The following is a 20,023-nucleotide window of genomic DNA, read 5'->3' as shown; positions in this document are numbered from 1 at the left end:
GATTTCAGGGGATGGCACCAAAGCTGTCTTTCCTCAGGTTTCTCTGAATGGTTTCGCAGGATATCTGCCTGGCTGTAGGCATAATGCAAGCCAGGGGAGAATTATGGAAAATTATCTGTTTGCTTTTTCCCATGGAGAAACACATGGAGTGTTATGAAAGTTTCCCTCTAAATCTAAGAAAGCGGAACACGCGTTTCTAGAAAACACAGGTGAGATGCAGCCAAAGAGTTATTTATACAAACAAGAAATCACATCAGCTCTTTCTGAAAGCAACTGCATTATGCTGCCTTTCTTAGGAATAATGAGGCTTGAGACAAAGATGTTTTTCCTCGGTTATGGGAAAGCATTTCAGAGAGGCAGCATCAGGAGCTTTTCTATAGTGGTAGATGCTCTCATTGTGGCTTGAACTAGGAGTGTGAGATGACACGGAAGTGGCCCCGTAGGAGGCAGTCTGTGCTCTGGAGGAGGAAGACCACCTGAGCATTCTACCTTTGTTTCAAAGATATCAGGAAGGTGTTTCCTCAGATGTTTCAGTGTTTGCCTGGAGGAACTTGCTTAGTCAGCAATCAAGGCAAATCTCCACCAACCAGTCCTCCGTTCTGATATATTGAGAATATAGGGATTTTAATATGGTAGGGTATTGGTGTGATGATGCAATAAAATGAGTTATATACCAATCCTAGGGAAGAATGCCAGCTGCAAAAAGGCAAAAACTAATACAGCACCGACTAAGCACGCAGCAGTGACAAATCTGAATGCAAGGAATAAACTGCAGTTGGTTCCTGAAGGCTGCACTTGTTTGAATTTGGTGGGAAAGAATGATTCTCTCCTCCACTTCCCTGACCTACTGCTTCTGCTTTGTGCCCACACTGTACTCTAACTGCGTGTGGTTGCAAGGCTTCCTCCCTATGGAGGATGGACAATGCTACCCTTAATGGGACTATCGTCCACTTTCACTTGCTTCCTTAGTAGAGCTTCCTGAGGGTAGTTTATCTACCTCAATGCAGCTATGATTCTTCTGAGTCTCACTTCTCTTTATTAGAAGTCAAAGGGCTCAGTATTTGTGCTCGGAACATAGCCCCTGGTAAACAGATGGACTTAAAGAAAAAAAAAAGTCCAAAATTTTAACCTGTTTAGAGATTTAGAGATTGTCCTATCACAACTCCATCTGAAGTGCACCATCAATTTTTCCCTCGGTGCGTCATTCAAAACTACCAAGTCTATATCCACTGTAGTTACTATTAAATTGGTGATATTATATTTGTGATAGCAATTACCTGACATTCCACATACTTGAGACTTTGGATAATATTATAATCCTTTGCAACTAGGATATGGTTACACTGGAATTCCTCTCCTTTCTCCATTTGTTCTGGATCACTCACTTAGTTATTGTTCATTTTCTTCATGGTATGTTGCAGTGGAAGAGGTCTTGAATCCTGGATGTTGTGAAGACAGTGCTCTCCAGATTTTCTGTTGCCCTTCTGGGTTGATCTTATACTTTGAGTTAATGCGGAGCCCAAAGAAACAGGTGATGTGACTTGAAAGACACGGAGAAAAGAGCATATTTCTTTCTTCAAAAGACTTTTACAATTTCTGCAGAACTCCTCTATTTCCAGTCTTAGTAATAGTAATAGTAACAGTAATACTAATAGTAATAGTAATACTAATAGAAATAATAATACTAATAGTAATAGTAATACTAATAGAAATAGTAATACTAATAGTAATAGCAATACTAATAAGAACAGTAATACTAATAGTAATACTAAATATTCATGTTTACTCAGAAACAAGACCTTAAGTGGAAGCCATGAAAAAGGTAGACTTTAGCAATTATAAAATATTTATACTGTCCGATATGCCCAGGTTATCACACTGACTCTAAACTTGATTCCAGGGAGGAACATGGAGAATACCATAGTTTTGTGAGACATACTGGCTTCTAAGTGACTGCCCTATTAATTGAGCTCACAGTACATAAAGACAGTCCTCGATCTGAGTGGTATGAATGTGAAGTTCCCAGGACTTTAAAAAGGGTGATGGTAAACTAGCTAGAAATACTTACTTAAGAGTCTTCTATAATCACACCAAGCAAGTTTGATCTTGGTAGACCCAAACTATAGTTCTCATTATTTCTTGCTATTCTATTTTATTTTGTTGCTTACTGTCAACCATACTTCCTACATTGTAAACCAGGTGAAAGGAGGGTCCTGTGTTCTATTGTATCCTCTAAGCCTCATATCTGGTTCAGGATGAGTGAGCCAAGTATGCAGAAAAGTAACAAAAGCAACACTTTTCTCTAAAGCGAACTCTTATAAAGTTAAATGTATCATTCCCAGGCTGCCAGAGCTTCTCCAAGTAGAGACTACCTTCTTCAAAACTCTGATGGATGACATATTGGATGTGTCTGGCCAATAAGGTTACTTCCAACTTTGCAGTTTTGATTGAGGATTTTTAATAAGTTTCTCATCATTAAAAATTATATTATAAAGATAGAAAGTAAATGGCTTGGCAGCTAATTGAACTTGGGGTTTGGGAGTAAAGTTTTAGAGATGGCCTCATGTTTCTCAGGAAAGTAACTGGTGGTGGTGCTTCAAAGACACCATAGCTAACAGTCTCCTTAGTGATATGATTTTCAAGAATTAAGTAGAAGCCCCATTTCATACTTGAGAAAAAAACGAGACATCATTTTTTCTCATTACCAGATTATTACCAGAGGCAGAGCTCTAACTTGAAATTGTGTCTTAATGTGAACCTACTGCCGTGTTTGGTGTCAGTAAGGTGTGAGGGATTAGAACCAGGATGCTCCTTACCAGGTAAGTGTCATAGTTACAGGTCTCACTGCTGAGATGAAATAGCTGGCTAAAGTAACTTCAGGAAGGAAGGCTTGTTTCTTGCCCACAGCCTGGGAACACAGTTCCTATGGGAAGGTAGGTCTGGTGGCAGAATGTTGGCAGCAGCTACTCACATTGCAACCACATGCTCAGCTATCTTTTTCCATTTTTTTCAGAACTAGACATCACCCCGTGGACTACAGTTTGAGTGATCTTTCTTCCTCAATTAGCCAAAACTAGAAAATCACCGATAGACAGCTTGGAGCTTCTAAGTCATGCCTGTTAAAGGAATCCTGTCTATTCTTTAGCAGCGAGAGGGTCCAGCCCTTGACTGCATCATGGACAGTGGTTCCCCACGCTTACCACCTGCTACCAGAAAGCCTTACAATCCAGTTTTACAGTGAGGACAGTTACATCTGCTAAACTTCTCTGGATGGTCTGTTACCACCTGATCCTTAATAGAAAACCATCAAAGCAATGGGCCCTGCTGCCCTGCTCCCTCTGGAGATTCTTCCTTGTAAGAGCAGCTGATACACAGTGACTGGTGTTCCAGGAAAATAGGAACTCAATAGGGAACCAGGAACAAGCTTTTAAATCGAAGTAGAAGGGGGGAAGGAGAGGGAATTTGGAACGAGAAGTGAAGAAGGCTTTGGGAAACAATGAAGAGAAGGTGGATACTGTCCAATTGTGGTTTCAGGAAGAGCTCGTTTCCCCACAAAAGCGTTGCAGCACCTCTCTTTGTGTTTTGGATTTATTCCATCGGGGGAGGAAGAAGGCAAAGAACACAGAATCCTGGAGGTGGGATTTGAGAGGGATGATGATGAACTAAGTGTGGAAAAGAAATCTTTCTCAAGTGTCAACAGCATCACCTACTATAATGTGGAAATGCTTTTATTTTACTGCATGAGAAAGGCAAGGAGCAGATGCCTGGCAGCCTACAGAAGGTTAAGACGTTTTTACTTATGTCTTGCATTAGAAAGCCAAAAGAGGATGGATTTAGTGTTTTGTTGTTGCTTGGTTTTGTTTGTTTGCTTGTTTTGTTTTTCCCTATTGCAACTCTGGAAGGCATCATTCAGCACTGCTGCATTAGGGCATGCTTTGTGAAATTAAAAACCAAGGATTTTCCTATGGATTAGGTCTCAGCGTTAGAGCTGAAAGAGATGACAGCCACATTACTGCCATCAAAAAATAATTTATTAATCATGCCTCTGCAAAGAACTGTGGTACGCACACAATTCCACCAGGGCTTCCTGTTTGAATGTATTCTCTGCACTCTGCCACCTCCTCAGAGTAGCATTCCCTTTTGCTTTTAACCTGTGAATAAAATGGATACCTAGGAAACTTCATCTTTCTGGAGTGCATCCCAGGACTGGAGGATGCTGTCTGCATTCTCGGACGGTGCTGGGAGGTGCATGATAAAGAAGATGCCATTCTCAACCTCCCATTCTTACACAGCACTTGTAAGAAAATTAAATGAAAAACAAAAAACCAAAAACAAAAAACACCTCCCCTTTCGTTTCCACTTCAGCATAGGGTAGTGTGGGAAGCATCATCGCTTTACACCAGCAGCGTATGTATATCTGTTAGCACCTGCTCTTGCCCCTTTCCTGTCTGTGCCACCTGGTCCTCAGGGAGGTACCACAGCACAGCTTACTGAAATTGGAGATACTCTGATCTCCCTCTACCAAAGGGAAGAAACCAGCTACGAAATTTAAGAGACTAGGTAGCATCTTTTCTCATTTTTGCCTCTCGCCTTGTTTCCGAGGGGTGCCTATATTTAAAGATGATACTTTTTAAAAGGTGAGTTAATGGCTTAGAGATCTGATCATGGAAAGGTCCTCTGCTTCAGCAGCATCTCTCAGTAACTCCAAAAGCAAAGGTGGTTCTCTGTCCAACCGCACCGCGGCGGGGCAGGGGAGCTCAGAGGTGCCCTCCCACTTAACACGCCCGTGCGGCATTCTCCCCGCAGCTTCTGTGTCTGACCCAGCAGGATCCACACCAGAAACCTGCACACAGCAGATCCAGAGCTCCTGGTGCCACACATCTCCAACGGGGTCCGCTTGGATCATTTATTTATCCAGCGCGCAGTAAGACAGCACCATTAGGTGTTGGTGGGAGGCGCTACTCTGTCCGAATCCCACCCCGTCCGCGGCGACTCCGCACACAAACACACAGACACCCGAAGCCGAGTGGTTGAGTGCAAGAAACTGCTTGGTGCAGCGGTCACGCCGTCCAGGACCCCCGTGGCTCTCTCCCATTTTGGCTAGCCCGGGTCGACCCGGCAGCGGCACCAGGCTTGTTTGGTATCCTCTGCGTGCCGATCGGGGTGCGTCCCGAGTACCCCGCTCCGGGGCGGCGGCGTAGCTCTCTGGAGTTTGACTCACGGGAGGCGGCGGCAGTGGCGGCGCAGAGCCGCGGGCGGCGGGAGCGAGGCGAGCCCGGCCGCTCGCCCTCCGCTCTGCGCTAGGATTGGTTTCTCCCGGAGAGCGTTCACCGAGGGTTGGCTGCGGGCCGGCTGAAGAACAGGTGCACCTCAGCGCCCGGGCTCGCCGAGCAACCACCGTAGATCGTGGCGTGCGGGGCTGGGAGAGGGGCTGCTAAGGTGGCCCCCTGTGTCGGAATGCGGCTTGTCAGCGCCCGGCATCCAGCGGCTGCCCGCTCGGGCCCCTGAGAGTGACGTGAGGATTTGAGGTGGGGGCAGCGGCCGTGCGGCCGGGCGCCCCAGGGAGCGGGCCGGGCGCGGCGCACCGAGGATGCCGGCGAGGCTGGAGCGCACACAGGCGGCGGGCAGCATCAGCACCAGTGGCGGCATCAGCATCAGCATCAGCATTAGCATCAGCGGCAGCAGTAGCAGCAGCCCGGCCGGCAGCGGAGGACCCCGGCGGGCAGGAGGCACCTAGGCGGGCTGCGGACTCGCCCTGCCGCTCCCTAACCGGTCGGCGGCGCCGGGGCCGGTCTCGCCCCTCTACCGAGCGCCTCGCCGCCCCCTCCCCGGCCCGCGTCCCCTCCCCCGTCCTCTCCTCCCCGCCTGCCGCCCGCCTCTCGGGGGGAGGGGCGTGGGGGCAGGGAGCCGATTTGCATGCGGCCGCCGCGGCCGCTGCCTGAGCCGGAGCCCGCCGCCGCCGGAGCCCGCGCCCGCGCCCGCGCCCGGCCCGCGCGGCCCCATGCCTCTGGCGCGGCCCTCGGGGGGGCGAAGGTGAAGATCGGCTCCTAGGATGAGTGAAGGGGCGGCCGGTGCCTCGCCACCTGGTGCCGCTTCGGCAGCCGCCGCCTCAGCCGAGGAGGGCACCGCGGCGGCTGCGGCGGCGGCGGCGGCGGCGGCGGCGGCGGGCGGGGGCCCGGACGGCGGCGGAGAAGGGGCGGCCGAACCCCCCCGGGAGTTACGCTGTAGCGACTGCATCGTGTGGAACCGGCAGCAGACGTGGTTGTGCGTGGTGCCTCTGTTCATCGGCTTCATCGGCCTGGGGCTCAGCCTCATGCTGCTTAAATGGATCGTTGTAGGCTCCGTCAAGGAGTACGTGCCCACGGACTTGGTGGACTCCAAGGGAATGGGCCAGGACCCCTTCTTCCTCTCCAAGCCCAGCTCGTTCCCCAAGGCTATGGAAACCACCACCACAACTACTTCTACCACGTCCCCCGCCACCCCCTCTACCGGCGGCGCTGCTTCTTCCAGGACGCCTAACCGGATTAGCACCCGCTTGACCACCATCACGCGGGCACCCACCCGCTTCCCTGGGCACCGGGTGCCCATCCGGGCTAGCCCGCGCTCTACGACCGCACGGAACACTGCTGCCCCTCCGACGGTCCTGTCCACCACGTCCCCTTTCTTCAGTAGCAGCACGCCAGGCTCCCGACCCCCGATGCCAGGAGCCCCCAGTACGCAGGCGATGCCTTCCTGGCCCACTGCAGCGTATGCTACCTCCTCCTATCTCCACGACTCCACTCCCTCCTGGACCCTATCACCCTTTCAGGATGCTGCCGCCGCCTCTTCCTCCTCACCCTCTTCCACCTCCTCCACCACCACCACCACCCCAGAAACTAGCACCAGCCCCAAATTTCGTAAGTAGACGTCTGCCTCAGCCGTGATTCAGTGCCTAGTTTCTTTCTGCTCTCTGGCTTTCCTTTCTCCTGGTTGTCACTTCCCCGTGCCCGGTTTGGGGCAGAGTGTGAGGCTATGATTAAAACTAGCCTCAAGGGGGCCAAAGGTGTGGGTCTACACTGGGTCTCTGTGTGGAGTAGGGGTGTAATGCAAATCAAGGATATATCTAAGCCAAGGCTCCTACTTCGGTGGGTCTCTCTCGAATGAGAATAGACTCCTAACTCCAATCAAAGGGTTAAGGCCAGTGCAAAGCCTCACTGCAGACTTGAGAGCAAGGAGCCCAGGTTGTGTTCCCCTTATGGCCTGGGGAGAGATAGTGCACCCAACCCTCTCCGCCTTCCTGTGAGAAGCTTTTCTAAGCACAGCCAAAACTGGCCTATGAAAGACCACAAAGGGAAGTTATGACCGGTGTAGAGGGTGAAGACTGGATGCAGGTATTTTGGTAGTGATGTCCTCAGGATATAGCTGGCTACCATTCCAGCTTCCCTGGCCAGGCAATGACTAAGAAGGATTAATTAGAAGCTATTCAGAGAGGGAGGGGAATGAGGTGCTCCCAGAAGGACCCCTCCCCTCAACCTGTCCCTGGCCATTGCCAGGTGTGGAAATTGGTGGAAATTGCTTCTGTCGCCACTGGAGTGAGTTAACTGCGAGGAAATGCGAAGGGACGCTGCAGAGCTGCGGCCCCCAGGGTCCTGGAGAAGTAGGAGGGTTTTTTTCTTCCCTTTTTTTCCAGCTATGCCAAGCATTTGCTTTTGTTCCTTTTCCAGAGGGGTGAGGGGTGTAAACCTGATCTCCTCTTCCTCCTAGCTGGAAAAGGATGAACAGACTGGGACCCGGTTTAGTACAACGTCCAAGCTCTTTGTAACCTGTCACCCTTTGAACATTGCATTTTTAACCTGGCTCAGTCCGTGCCAGTAGTGGCCAGTGTACCCCTAAATATGGTCACTTTCTCTTTGGAACTGCAAGCTTTCTGTTTTTATCCACGTTGCAGGTAACTAATTGACCTCTACCCCACCATCTCCCCTTAGTGAACAGAAATTGCAGGGACCTTCCGTTTGTGCCTGAGGAGCAGGATGGGAGAAGACATTTACAACCTGTGAAGGTTATTCAGGACAAGCCCCCAGTGTGCCAGTTCAAGTTCCAAGCAAAGCTACTCACAAACAGACGAACAAACAAACCAGAAAGCAAAGCAAAGAAACAGTCTGGATATGTTGCCTCCGTGGTGTATTTGGATTCATGTTTTGAGCTATAACATCTGGGCAAAAGAGTGTTCCTCCTTATCTGCCCAGTGCTGGTAGAAATCACATGGTGGTTTTCAATTGTGTTAATTTTTTTGTTTCCCTGACCCATGAGCTTACTTTGGGTGTTGCTTAACCTTTGTGACTTTCTTTTTATTTACTGTACTTGTGAGTAAGGAGTGGGGGACAAAGACTTTTGCTTTTACCCTGCTTTAGAAAATTGCGTCTAGACCCTGATGGTCAGTGGGAGACAGAAAGGCAGACAAGGAAGGTTCCTGCCACAAACGAGAATGGCAGTAGAGCCCAGCACTGTGCATCTTCTCTCTGCTTTGCTGGGCACAATTTCTGGGAGCCCGTTTTTCCAAAGAGGAAGGGTGCTGGGGTCTCCTTTCAACAAACCTAGCTTGAGTGATGTGAAGGGATAAAGGGCGGTGCATGTAAGCACATTCATTGGGCTGAGACAGGTTCCTGTCTATGTCCAAGACCTCAGGATATTCATATCTGTACTGTAGCAGTTGAGGTGAGTAATGGATTGTAGATTTACTTCCCATCCGGGGTTGTGGGGAACACATTGGGGCATTTCCCTGTCCTTTCTACATTGATTTCTTTACCCTCCATTCTGAGGCAGTCTTTAAAGAAGAGCCTGAGGTAATTATTTCTGCCCCTCCATGATCTTGCTCTACATTCAGTAGAAGGGAAGAGATGGCAGTCTGTTTAATAAGTCATGATTATTGACAGGACTCTCAGCCTCAAGGAAGAGAGGTGGGAAATCAGCACAGGGTCTTGGTGCTTGCACAAACATGCAGGCAGTTTCTGTTTGTTTTGTAACTAAGGTCCAACTCTTTCTCTGTTTGAACTCCTTAAAACAGAGCTGAGTAAAGAGTTAACCATGCAAACAGACAGAGTTAGCAGTCAGTGATATAGTTTACCTGCGCCAAAACACTTTAATGAAAAGAATAGAAAACTGTAGTTTCCATTAAAGGTGAGTTGAAATAGGTAGGCTGTATGGAAATTCAAAAGATAAACAGGGTTTATTTTTATGTAAGATTTTCAGCTGATTAAGAAGAATGGAGATGCTTCATGTGTGGGATTGTCAGTTCTGCTATAGTACACTGTATTATGCCCCAAGTAGCTCTCATTCAAATTGTTCACTTGTTTTGATTGTGGCATTAAGTTCCCAGATGAGAAGTTTCTTTGTGCACACCACCTATTTCTACACTTTAGGGGGTTTGCTTTCCCCTTTGTTTCTGTTCGCCCACTACTGTTCAAAATAAAGGCAGTTAAAGACGATCTCCCGTTTTTGTGAAACTAACCCACATATTCTTTAATGACCAGGGTCTAGGCTTCTTGAATAGAACATTGAAAAAGGTGACAGAAGAAATACATTTGTGTTCATCTGTGGCAGTGTCATGGCTGCTATCTCTTAGAAATCAAAGCTCTTTGAGTAGAAGCTTGTTCCCTGAGAAAGGTAACAACTGGCCATTGGATAACATTTTGCAAAAATAAATATATTTTATTACTCATATTGCTTGCTATGTGAAGGGCTATTTTTGATGACTGATGACTGTTATCTGTTTTCTGAGGTTTTGGGGGAAAAGTAAGACTGGACTTATATACCAAGCAAGAAAGTTCTGCATTTGACTCATTTCTGTCTTCAACCCTTGAGCCACAGGGTGTACCAAAACATTCTCGTGTTCCTGAAACTTCTTGCCTTTTCAGTGACCCAGAGCTGGCCTTTCTGACAGCCTTTTTGAAAACAAATAAGTACTTGAACACATTGCTGCTGTAAGATCAGTTGAATATGACTCTCCGGAAACTTTTTGTAGCCATGGCATAGGTTAAATAACATCTTTGAGACAAAGAAGACTACGCACTACAGATAGAGAGCAGTGGTTTTGTTCACTGTACCAACACTTTCCCTTTGGCAACAGTTGGAATTCTTTCTTCTGATTTCAAACATATATATATACAGCAGTGCCAGTGCAAACAGGGATTGTTCTGGAGTCTCGGAATCCTTTTACTTAGCTGAAAGCACTGTGAACAGGGGAAGCATCATCATTATCAACAACAAATCAAGCCAATGGTTAAGTTCAAAGCCAAGTGCTGCTGATAATGGGGTGTTCTTGCAGTCATCTCTGAATGGTTCTATACTGAAGTCTCATGAGCGTGATCACAAGGATTGAGTAGTACACTCGGGAAGGAGTTGGAAGATGAAATGTCCTGTTGATGCTTGGATGTGGCATGGAGCTTGTGTAAATTTACTCTTCTAGCTAAATAGAGTTTTATAGTATCATATCACTTGTGATTTTAAAGAGAGTCATTGCCGAAGTCTATTGTTCTCCTGTTTTGCTTTTCAACATCTTCACTCCTTGAGTAAGAGTGCTCTGTTGCTTGGTGCGCAACTTGAGGCATAATTGATTTAAACACAGTTAAGCCCAGCACCTTATGTTCTGTCTACATGAGTCAAGGTGTTAAGAGGAATCCCAACAGAGAAGGTTCTGACCTCACTCATGCATAGTGGTCAACATGAGAGGATTCAGAGCTCAAGATCAATGTTGCCTATGAAGTGCAGTTGAATTTATTTCTCCTGGGAACTTGCATTGCAAGCTGAGAATTTTTTTTATTTTCTTTGCCATTATTGCAGGATTATGTAGCCGTTCTTTAGCAGGTGATATTGTGAGTTTTGAAATGCGCATACCTGATTTTGTGGCCCTTACCAAAAACCAAACAACAGTACCAATAGCCTGGGGATAGGCATAGCTGTTAGAAATTGCTTTGTGGACTCTCTTGAATTTAATCTACCTTCATGGAAAGCAATGTTTTATGCATCCTTCCCTAGTCTTGATGAACTGTCATAAGGGACTGGAGATTATTTTGCTTGAAAAGAGTGACTCATGGACTTTGTTTGTGAGTACAGAACCTATATTTTGTGCTGTTTCTCAGAGGAAGGAAATAAAACAAAACCAACATCAACAGCAAGCAAGCTAGCTGTAGTCTTCTCTCTGTTACAGAAGAACTCAAGTTCTTCAGCATGACTGTGAGCCACAGAGAAGCCCTGGTACATATTTGAAATCATTGCTGGCCCCAAAGATCCAACATGTGTAGGAAGACGTTGCCCCTTCCTGCCATTCCTAGTTCTGGTTGTACCACAATGAAAAGAAAAATGGTGTTTGACTTATTCCTTTTATAGAAATTCTTTTCTCAAATTCTCATATCTAGAGCCAAAGCCTATCACGATATTCTATCAGGGAAGCTGAAATGAAAGATGAAAATTGGCCCCGAAATATATAAAAGCAAAGGGCAAGGCATAAATGTAAGTCTTTAAAATGCAATTGAATCCCTTCTGAGTAGAACTGAAATTCATTTCAGTCTTCAGACTTGTGTGGTGGGTAGGAACAGCACCATGTTGCCTTGAAAAATAGCACTGGCCTGATACATTCTACTTATCCTTACCTGGGAGCAACTCTATAGACATCTGTGCCCAAGTAAAAGCAAAGGGGGAAGGGCCAAACATATAGGATGCTTATCTATGGCAGACAGCAGGTTTGCATAAGCTTTCTCTACTCACTCAGCTGTCAATGAAAGTGGTAACATGTACTTAGCTTGACTTTCCATTTCCCTAATACTACAGAAGTTTTCATTCATTTGTACACCCCCCGCTCTTTACTGTACTAATTAATGGTTATGACTGGCTAGTTCTAACAGGCCTTTAACTTTGTGTTTATTCTTTAGATCTTTATTTCTTTGATTATGGTATAGACAGTACCTATTGAAGGAAATTATCTTAAATATTTCCATATAAATCCTTGTCATTTTAGATCTTTCTTTCTTTCTTTCTTCCTTTCTTTCTTCCTTTCTTTCGTGTGTGTGTGTGTGTGTGTGTGTGTGTGTGTGTGTGTGTGTGTGTGTGTTTGGGGTACGTTGTGGGTTTTTTAAAAATACTTTTGTGATTGATGTTTTGTACATTTGTATAAAAATTTAAATGAATTCTAACTTAGGCATATTTAACTTTCTTAACTGATCTAGTAAGTTAAAGCATATATTTCCTTATATAATTGAATAATTACTTGTTTTATTGGTTTATAAACAATTATCTAATATTGATTGGATATTACTGAAAATTTATTTTTCTCCATTAAATTAGCTTATATGACATTAATTTGATTGCATTTATTGGATTCAACAGTACAATCATGTAATTTAATATTTTATATTCTTTCATATTATATTTTCATAGCTCATGTGATACACATACATCATATGATCTTTTATAGTCACTTTAAACATTTATCAGGAAACCTTACATGTTTTTGAGTGTTTTAAAAAGTTTATAGAAGTCACTGTTTATAAGGTAAATAACTATAAAGGGGTGGTGGCACATGACTTTAACTACAACACTCAGGAGACAGGATTCTCTGTGAGTTTGGATCTGTGTATATTGGAAGTCACTGTGATCAACAGGGAGAGCTTCATTCCAGCCAGGACTACAGAGGAAGACCATGTCTCACAAAGAAAAAGCAGACACAAGCCACTGCAGCTACAGCAGAAACAGGAGGAGGAGAAGGAAGGAAGGAAGGAAGGAAGGAAGGAAGGAAGGAAGGAAGGAGACAATTAAACATTACATACTCATTCTTCCCAGATCTTGTTTTGGATATATAATTTATTCTTAAATATGCATCCATTTATTTATGAATAGCATGTGTTCCCAGTCTACTACCAATTAGTGGATTCTGTTTTAAAGTATTAATGAAGAAGTTGGCTGGAGTGATAGGTACTTGGGATCTTACTCTCTTGAGGTCATGAGGAACATGAGTTCAAAGCTAATCTGAACTTTATTGCAAGATCTGGTCTAAAACATAAATATAAAATAAGACAAAAGGGGGTATTAGTGAAGGAATTTACAGGCACATGATTTCCACAGACACTGTCGTGTGTTCTCTGGGAATCTTTCCTAGCTTTATTCTCTGCCCATCTAATTTAAGGTAATTTCTTTCCTTTAAAAAAAATAACCTCACCTTTTGGAGTTTCTTCAAAACATTCAACTGCAATTTAATTGAAAGGACAATTATCTTTCATTTCCACAATTATGTATCCTTGGCTCACATAATATTTAGCTAAATTGCATAATTGTCATAACATTGGCATAAAGAAGTTTGTTACCTCTACCATGTTGGTTAGGGATTAATTCACTCGGCAGCTGTGGACTCACTGGACAGCATGAGACTGACCTCTCTGCTGAGCCCACTCTATGTGCTTCTCAGGAGGTGAAGAGGGAAGGTGGCGGGAGCCAGCTAGCTAAAGCGAATTCTATGAAAAAATTGACTGTTTCAGAAGGTGACAGTCAGAAAAAAAAATGAGCAGTTGCTATATTTACTAGGAACAAAGGATTGTTCCACCAAACAGCCACGGTGACAAAAATGACAGTCGCAGACACGCATCTCTGCACCTTATACTAAGGAACTGCACAGCATAAAACACTGATTCATCCTCTCACAGCCTTAAGTTCCTCTCATGGCATCTTGAGCATGATGCTCATAGACTTAACGCTACACACTCGCGTAAAATGCCCTGCTGCTCTTGTGGCAGGCTAGACTAGTTATTTCATGCAGGGCACATTAGTCGGCTCACGGAGTGGACACACTGGACCTTGTTAGCTGTCTGAAGTCTCTCCGCGCTATGTCGTGATACAAAGCATGCCCAGCACAGGAAGCGGTGGAAGGACGCAAACCCGACTCAGTTGCGAATGCCCAGACACAGGAGCCCACCATATCTCCTCCATTGCCTGTTAGGTTCTTATTTATGTAGACATGAACTTAACACAGCTATTTGGGAGAAACTGAGGGAGATTGTAGAATGACCTGCAAGCCTAAAGCCCCAAATGGCCTAGAGACCAGCAGACAGGATGCCCAGGGAATATCCGGAATTCCTTTTGCACCATTCCTACACAGTCTGATTATCAGCAGGTTTGGAAGGTCTGCATTGAATTCTGTTCGCATCCTGGCAATTTTCATAAATGAGCTTCTGGGGGACTCAACGGGTTTGTTTCCTCTACGAAAGACCTCTTTTACATATGGGATTTTACTTTGGAGAACCTTAATAATACTTTTAAAGCATCTACTATGAAGTCTGCCTGTTAGAAACCCGCTCCTGAAGTTTTGCTGCTCTTAATAGTTTGAGCTGGGCCACTCACTCTTCATAAACCACAGGCTACTTTTCCCAGGCATAAAAAGGGTCAGTTGGAAATTATCGTGCAGAACTGAATTCTGGATTAAGTTTAGTTACAGAACTTTAGCGGTGTCCATGGTCATGGTAAAGATTTTTCTTCGTTGCTGTTTCTAGAAGTGATAACACACCTCAAACTGTGCTACAGGTGCATATATATATATTTAAATATATATATAAAATATATATATTTAAAAGCATCTGTACAATTTCCTTAGTATGAATATGCCAGAGTTGTGAGAGTACCAATATCTCATTCTAATACTTTAACATCAATTGTTAAACAGACAGGTCTGATTCTCATAATACCTTCCCAAGACTACACACAGCCTAAAATATAATCACCCATGTGCATTACCATAAACTAATAATTCTCCCAAAGATAAAACTACAATATCACCATCGTTTGCAGTCAGATTTAATTTAGTGCTATACGATGTTTTACTTAGAGGTGTGGGAGTGTTGTTCACAGGATTCCAATTACATATGTGAAAGAACTTTGAGACTTAGGTAACGATGGGGGTGAGACTGTCCATGGGGAATCTTGCTGTGAGCCAAGAGAGTTTGTCTTACCTTCCCATTCTTTATCTGACTTATTATTGAATGATAGACTCAAATATTCTTAGTGCAATCATGCAGGTGATGAAGTGGCTAAAAGTTCTCAGATGAAATGCCTGAAGCTTTACAGATTTAAAGCTATGTTTAATATTTAGTAACCAAATTCAAAGGAACCATTTAAGTCTTAGTGGGTATTTCTAGATTATTAAATGAGTTTTGGTGGCGATCAGAAACAGAGAATGAGTGTTTGATAAAGAAATGATGAGAAACCTGGAAGTGCCTGAGTCCAGTGATACAAAGTGACCACTACAAACCATGCAGAAGATCAGGGAGGAATTTTGATGAGACATGATATTCACCAGAAACAGACCCCACTCATTTCTTTTTTTCTTATTAGTGTATTGAGATCTTTTTATTTATATATCAAAAGAATATTCTAATAGGTAATTCGAAATATTATTGAAATGGTTAATTATGCAAACATAAAAATATGAAATGTTTGAGGATACAGCTCAGTGGTAGAATATTTATAGAGTGCTTGAATAGTATGTATAAGGGCCTGGTTTAATACACACACACACACACACACACACACAGAGAGAGAGAGAGAGAGAGAGAGAGAGAGAGAGAGAGAGAGAGAGAGAGAGAGATACACATGCATAAAAATGGAAATTATTAAATTAGTAAATTTATATTATAAATGATTTGATATTATAAAATTTAATAGCCATTCTGAAAACTATGACTAGTGTAATGTTAGGAAACTTTACTATGAAAACCTAAGATGACATGAGTAAAATGACCAAATCTTGTAGACAAAGAAATGACAGATCTGTCGTGCAGAAGAGGGGGCAGAGTCAATAGGCAAGTTCTCCCTTTACCAAATGAGCAGTGTGTAGCACTATTAAGTGTATCAGCTTCCAAAAATGTTTAGGTTGGGTTGTTCTTGTAATAATTGACAGGTAGATTAAATATTTTAAAAACCAGTGAATTGATTGTAGTTTATATTGAAGGTAGGTAGATTTTATTGGAACTATTCTATGTAGGTTAAAATCTTTTTAAAATGCCCATGGAAGAAGTGAGCAGGCTAAAAGTAGAATATATTTATATTTGCTTAAAAAATCAGCACCTGTTTTATCTCTATAAATGTATATCTATATGCATATTTATGTATATATGGTGAATAATTTTTCAAAAGGAATATAGCAGGTACTTGGTTAAAGAAAAGACTTGAACGCTATCAAATATTTGACATTTCTGTTTCATGTTAAGTAATATATATATATATATATATACATGTGTATGTATGTATGTATATATATATATATATATATATATATGGTTAAGTAAAGGCAACATTAGAAAATGAATTTTTATTTACAAAATGGTGATGTTATGAAGACATTAGATTGGGTTTTTAATCATTTTAGTGATGTTAGGACACGTCTATTACTTAATATTCATCTATTCATCTGTAGTAGAAAATTAAATAAGATGCCAATTGCATAATCTTTATAGATTTAAAAATAAGTGTAATATTTAGTTACGAATCCAATGTATTAGTTTTATTATAAGTGTTAGTGGTTATTTCTGGATTATTAAACGAGACTCAACTTATTGCACTTTTTTGCAATATTTTCTATAGTTTAGTTAATGGTGTGTGTTATTTCTGTAATCACAAGCACTTAAGCTGTTTAAGAAGTAAGGAACAATCTTCCTGAATTAGTTATTAATTTTTTCTTTTTTATACCTGTGCTTCACATGGTGTTTTAAGCATGAAACCGTTGACTGAGTTGAGGCTCTGCTGAGAAATATATTTTCCTTTGCTGCTGCCTTCTTGGAAGCTCTGTGTTTGTTTAACCTAGGTTTGACCTTTTAGGGGAAGAGACGAGTATGGACATTTAGTGAATCGTTAGTGACATTGCCATCTGCAGATGTTGGCATGTTGTTAGTATTATTTTTATGGATGGAAGTACCCAATAGAATCCTGTAAGTCACGTGTCTGTTACCCTCACACTTGGTGTGGATTGAGGGTGAGAGAAATGTGAAGAGACAGTGGGTCATGTTGGGTTGTGGCAGACTCACAGCAGATGGAGTAAGTGTATGAGTGGAAGGACTAATACAGGAATTTACTAAGGACTGCTAACTGCTCCCAGAATCAAGTGACCAGACAGCCAAATTGCAGACAGACATACTACATGGACCAGGAGAAAGTAGTGAATTAGGGACAAATCATAAGCTGTGTTCATAGATAAGTTATGTCCCACAGAAAAGCTCACAGTCGCAATGAGGAACAGAAAGAGATGGAATGCAAATGTTTTACAGTGTATATAATTTACTATGAAAAGTCAGGATTTCTATTAGCTTTGGGAAGTGAGGAACTTAGCCCCACTGTTAACATTTTGCATATTATTTTGGACACTGGTTACAGAAGATGCTTAATTTGATAAAATGTATTCATATGTATCTTCTTGGCTTTTACACTTTTTAAATAAATCAGCACAAATTTCAAAGGTAAAGGATATTTTGTTTGTTTAGAATATTTATGTGGCTTTTTACCAATTTGTGCTACCAGGGTGGTGGATTAAGCTTATGTGTTTCCCCATTTGTAGAGCTTGGACCATAACTACAGTTCCATAGAGTCTATAAGATGCAAAGACAATCTTCCTGGCTTTCATTTTCAAGATCTGCGCTGAGGAGATAATCTGTGCAGTTAGCTTCACCCCTTTCCTATTTAAACCTTTCTGAATGGATATTTTGTATTATGTCAAAATTGCCTTTACTTATATCAGGGGTGCTTCTGAAAGTGTTATAATTTCCTATATATATATTCCTAAAAGCATTTTTGTTCATTGATGTTGCCTGTATCCCAGTCCTGCAAATAGAGGTGTATAATACAAACATATTCTAGTTCCTATCCCATTGCATGGGCCAGCTCAGTTAGGAAACGGTTTACTTGATTCACACTTCCAGGTCATGAGCCATCGTTGAGTGAAGTCAGAGCCAGAACTCAACCAGGAGCTTGAACTCATGGCAGAACGAGGTTTACTGGCTTGTTGTCTGGCGTTTACACAGCTAGCTTTTTTGAATAAGCCAGGGCAACTCTCTCGTGACAATACAGTCTAGTCCACAGGGTACTGTACCTTCTCACACCAATTATAAATCAAGAAAATCTGTTTCTGTGGCCATAGACCAGTCTTATCAAGGCAGTTCTTCCATGGTGAGTTTAGGTGGGATCAAGTTAAAAATAAAAAAAATGGCATGCATAAGGAAGCCAATTCATTAATTACATTTGTGGTTTTGTTGAGCAGAATGTATATATGAGAGATGACATAATCTCATGTTTCCAACATGAAAGTATATCAGGCCATTTCAGGAGTGATTCATTGGTGCTAACAAGAAAAAATGATTCATTTGCTAAGAGGAATTGCCTTTGGCAGAGAAATTCAGAAGTGAGGGTCCGGGAAGACATTGGTCATTAATGATGGCAGAGACAGTACCTGCAGTGTAGAAACGGTGCCTCTTTCTGGCAGCAACCAGCAGCCAAGAGAGCCAGCAACAATGATGGATCTAGTTGTCCTCCATAGGTTCTTCATGGTGAGCAAAGTGGCTGACATACTGATTTTAGGTGTTGGTATGTAAATGTACAGATGCGCTCCTCTCATTTATATAAGAACTCTCCAGAAAGCCACACACTAACTTTACACTGCACAGACTCCATCATCTTCCCTCTCTTAGTCCTACCCATGTGACGATTCCAGCCGTTAAACCAAAACCAGCATTCTTTTTGAATAATTTGCATCATCAGCATTTGATCCTCAGAGGTGCTGAGTGTATGTATGCCAGTCAATTCATCCAGGAGGCCTTGCCTCTTGGAAGTCAGAACACAGTCATGGGTTAATTTCGGTCACTCCATCAGGGGCTTCCTCTTGCTACTTCTCCCAGTATCTCCACTTGCAAAGTTTTAGATATCTGTGGACTGTTATTTTTGGGTTAAGTCTAGAGATGTATTGATGTGACTCTGGATAAACGGAACATCCTTGAAACACAGCAATTCTACTGCTTCACGCAGCACTTTGAAAACAGCAGTGCAGTGAAGTCATGCTTAGTAATTTGCAGCAAGCTAGCCTTGGGAAAATCTTTAGAATGTCCTGTCTGTGGAGACCTGGCACCTGTGGAAAATACCCCAGGTACTGTCACTTTCTTGCTTCACACCTAGCTGTGGCCTCCTTAGTTCCTCTCTACCATCAGAATCCTCTCTAAGGAGAGGGGAAATTGCTTCCCACTCCTCCAGAGGTATGAGTGTGAGTGTGAATTAGCAGTGATAGCCAAAAGGATTTTTTTCTATCTATTCCACGGATCAGATAGCTTTTACCAATGGCAGAATTTATAGTATACCAGTTGACATGTACTCATGTTATTTGCTTGGGTATTTTTTAGCTCATTTTATTAACATAGATAAAGGGAAATCTTATCTATCTAAAGTTGTGCATGCCATTGCATATTTAAGCAGATAAGAGCTGGTTTGGAAAGAAAGGCAGGGAGCTAGATTCATGTTTTAGTAGAATGCATACTGAGTCTGTCTCTTCTCCACCCTTCTGTGGTACCACACCAAGGCCCATCTTTCATTGTGAACAACTCTTGAGTAATTTATGATAAATAATGAAATGCTCTTTCTTGCCATGGTCTCCAAATGGCTGAGTGTTGTAAAAGTCTGAGTAGTGCTATTATGTCTAAATGACTAGATAACACACAAATGTTAACCTCGAAGAGAAGAGGTTAATGACCGGGATGCTTATGCAGCGGCGTTGCCAGCTTGTTCCAACAAGGCTTTCTGTGTACAACATACAGGAATGACAGGTGCCTAACTCATTGTTTTCAACAAGGAAAGCTTGAAGCCTTTCTGCTATTTGGATTGGCAGGAAGCATCCGAGGTTTGAGCAAGGGAGGCAGATCACTGAATGAACGGACATTCACTAGGTTCCCACGATATATACATTTTGTTTGGGCATTTTTTACTGAAACAAGTCTTGAAGAACACCTAGAGTAATGTTGTATTAGAATTCAGC

General features: G+C 42.9%; 1 protein-coding gene and 1 long non-coding RNA gene across 10 annotated transcripts in view; one reads left to right on the top strand and one right to left on the bottom strand.

Annotated features, from left to right (window-relative positions):
- LOC108348383 (uncharacterized) overlaps positions 1-5,459 on the bottom strand; it is an 11,229-nt gene extending 5,770 nt beyond the window's left edge. Inside the window, exon 1 of the long non-coding RNA XR_005494874.2 lies at positions 1,278-5,459. This is a non-coding gene — a long non-coding RNA (uncharacterized LOC108348383). The remainder of the gene's footprint in view (positions 1-1,277) is intronic.
- A 434-nt stretch (positions 5,460-5,893) lies between these two features.
- The window catches only part of Nrg3 (neuregulin 3), a 1,117,568-nt gene continuing 1,103,438 nt past the window's right edge, over positions 5,894-20,023 (top strand). For all 9 annotated transcript variants that reach the window (XM_063275921.1, XM_039095029.2, XM_039095033.2 and 6 more), the window contains exon 1: positions 5,894-6,896. In XM_063275921.1, the coding sequence (XP_063131991.1) occupies positions 6,053-6,896 (844 nt within the window). In that variant the 5' untranslated portion in view covers positions 5,894-6,052. The remainder of the gene's footprint in view (positions 6,897-20,023) is intronic.

Source organism: Rattus norvegicus, chromosome 16 (assembly GCF_036323735.1).
Source record: "Rattus norvegicus strain BN/NHsdMcwi chromosome 16, GRCr8, whole genome shotgun sequence".
Taxonomy (NCBI): domain Eukaryota; kingdom Metazoa; phylum Chordata; class Mammalia; order Rodentia; family Muridae; genus Rattus; species Rattus norvegicus.
Note: the sequence above shows the minus strand (reverse complement) of the source record. Positions and strands in the feature narration are given on the sequence as shown.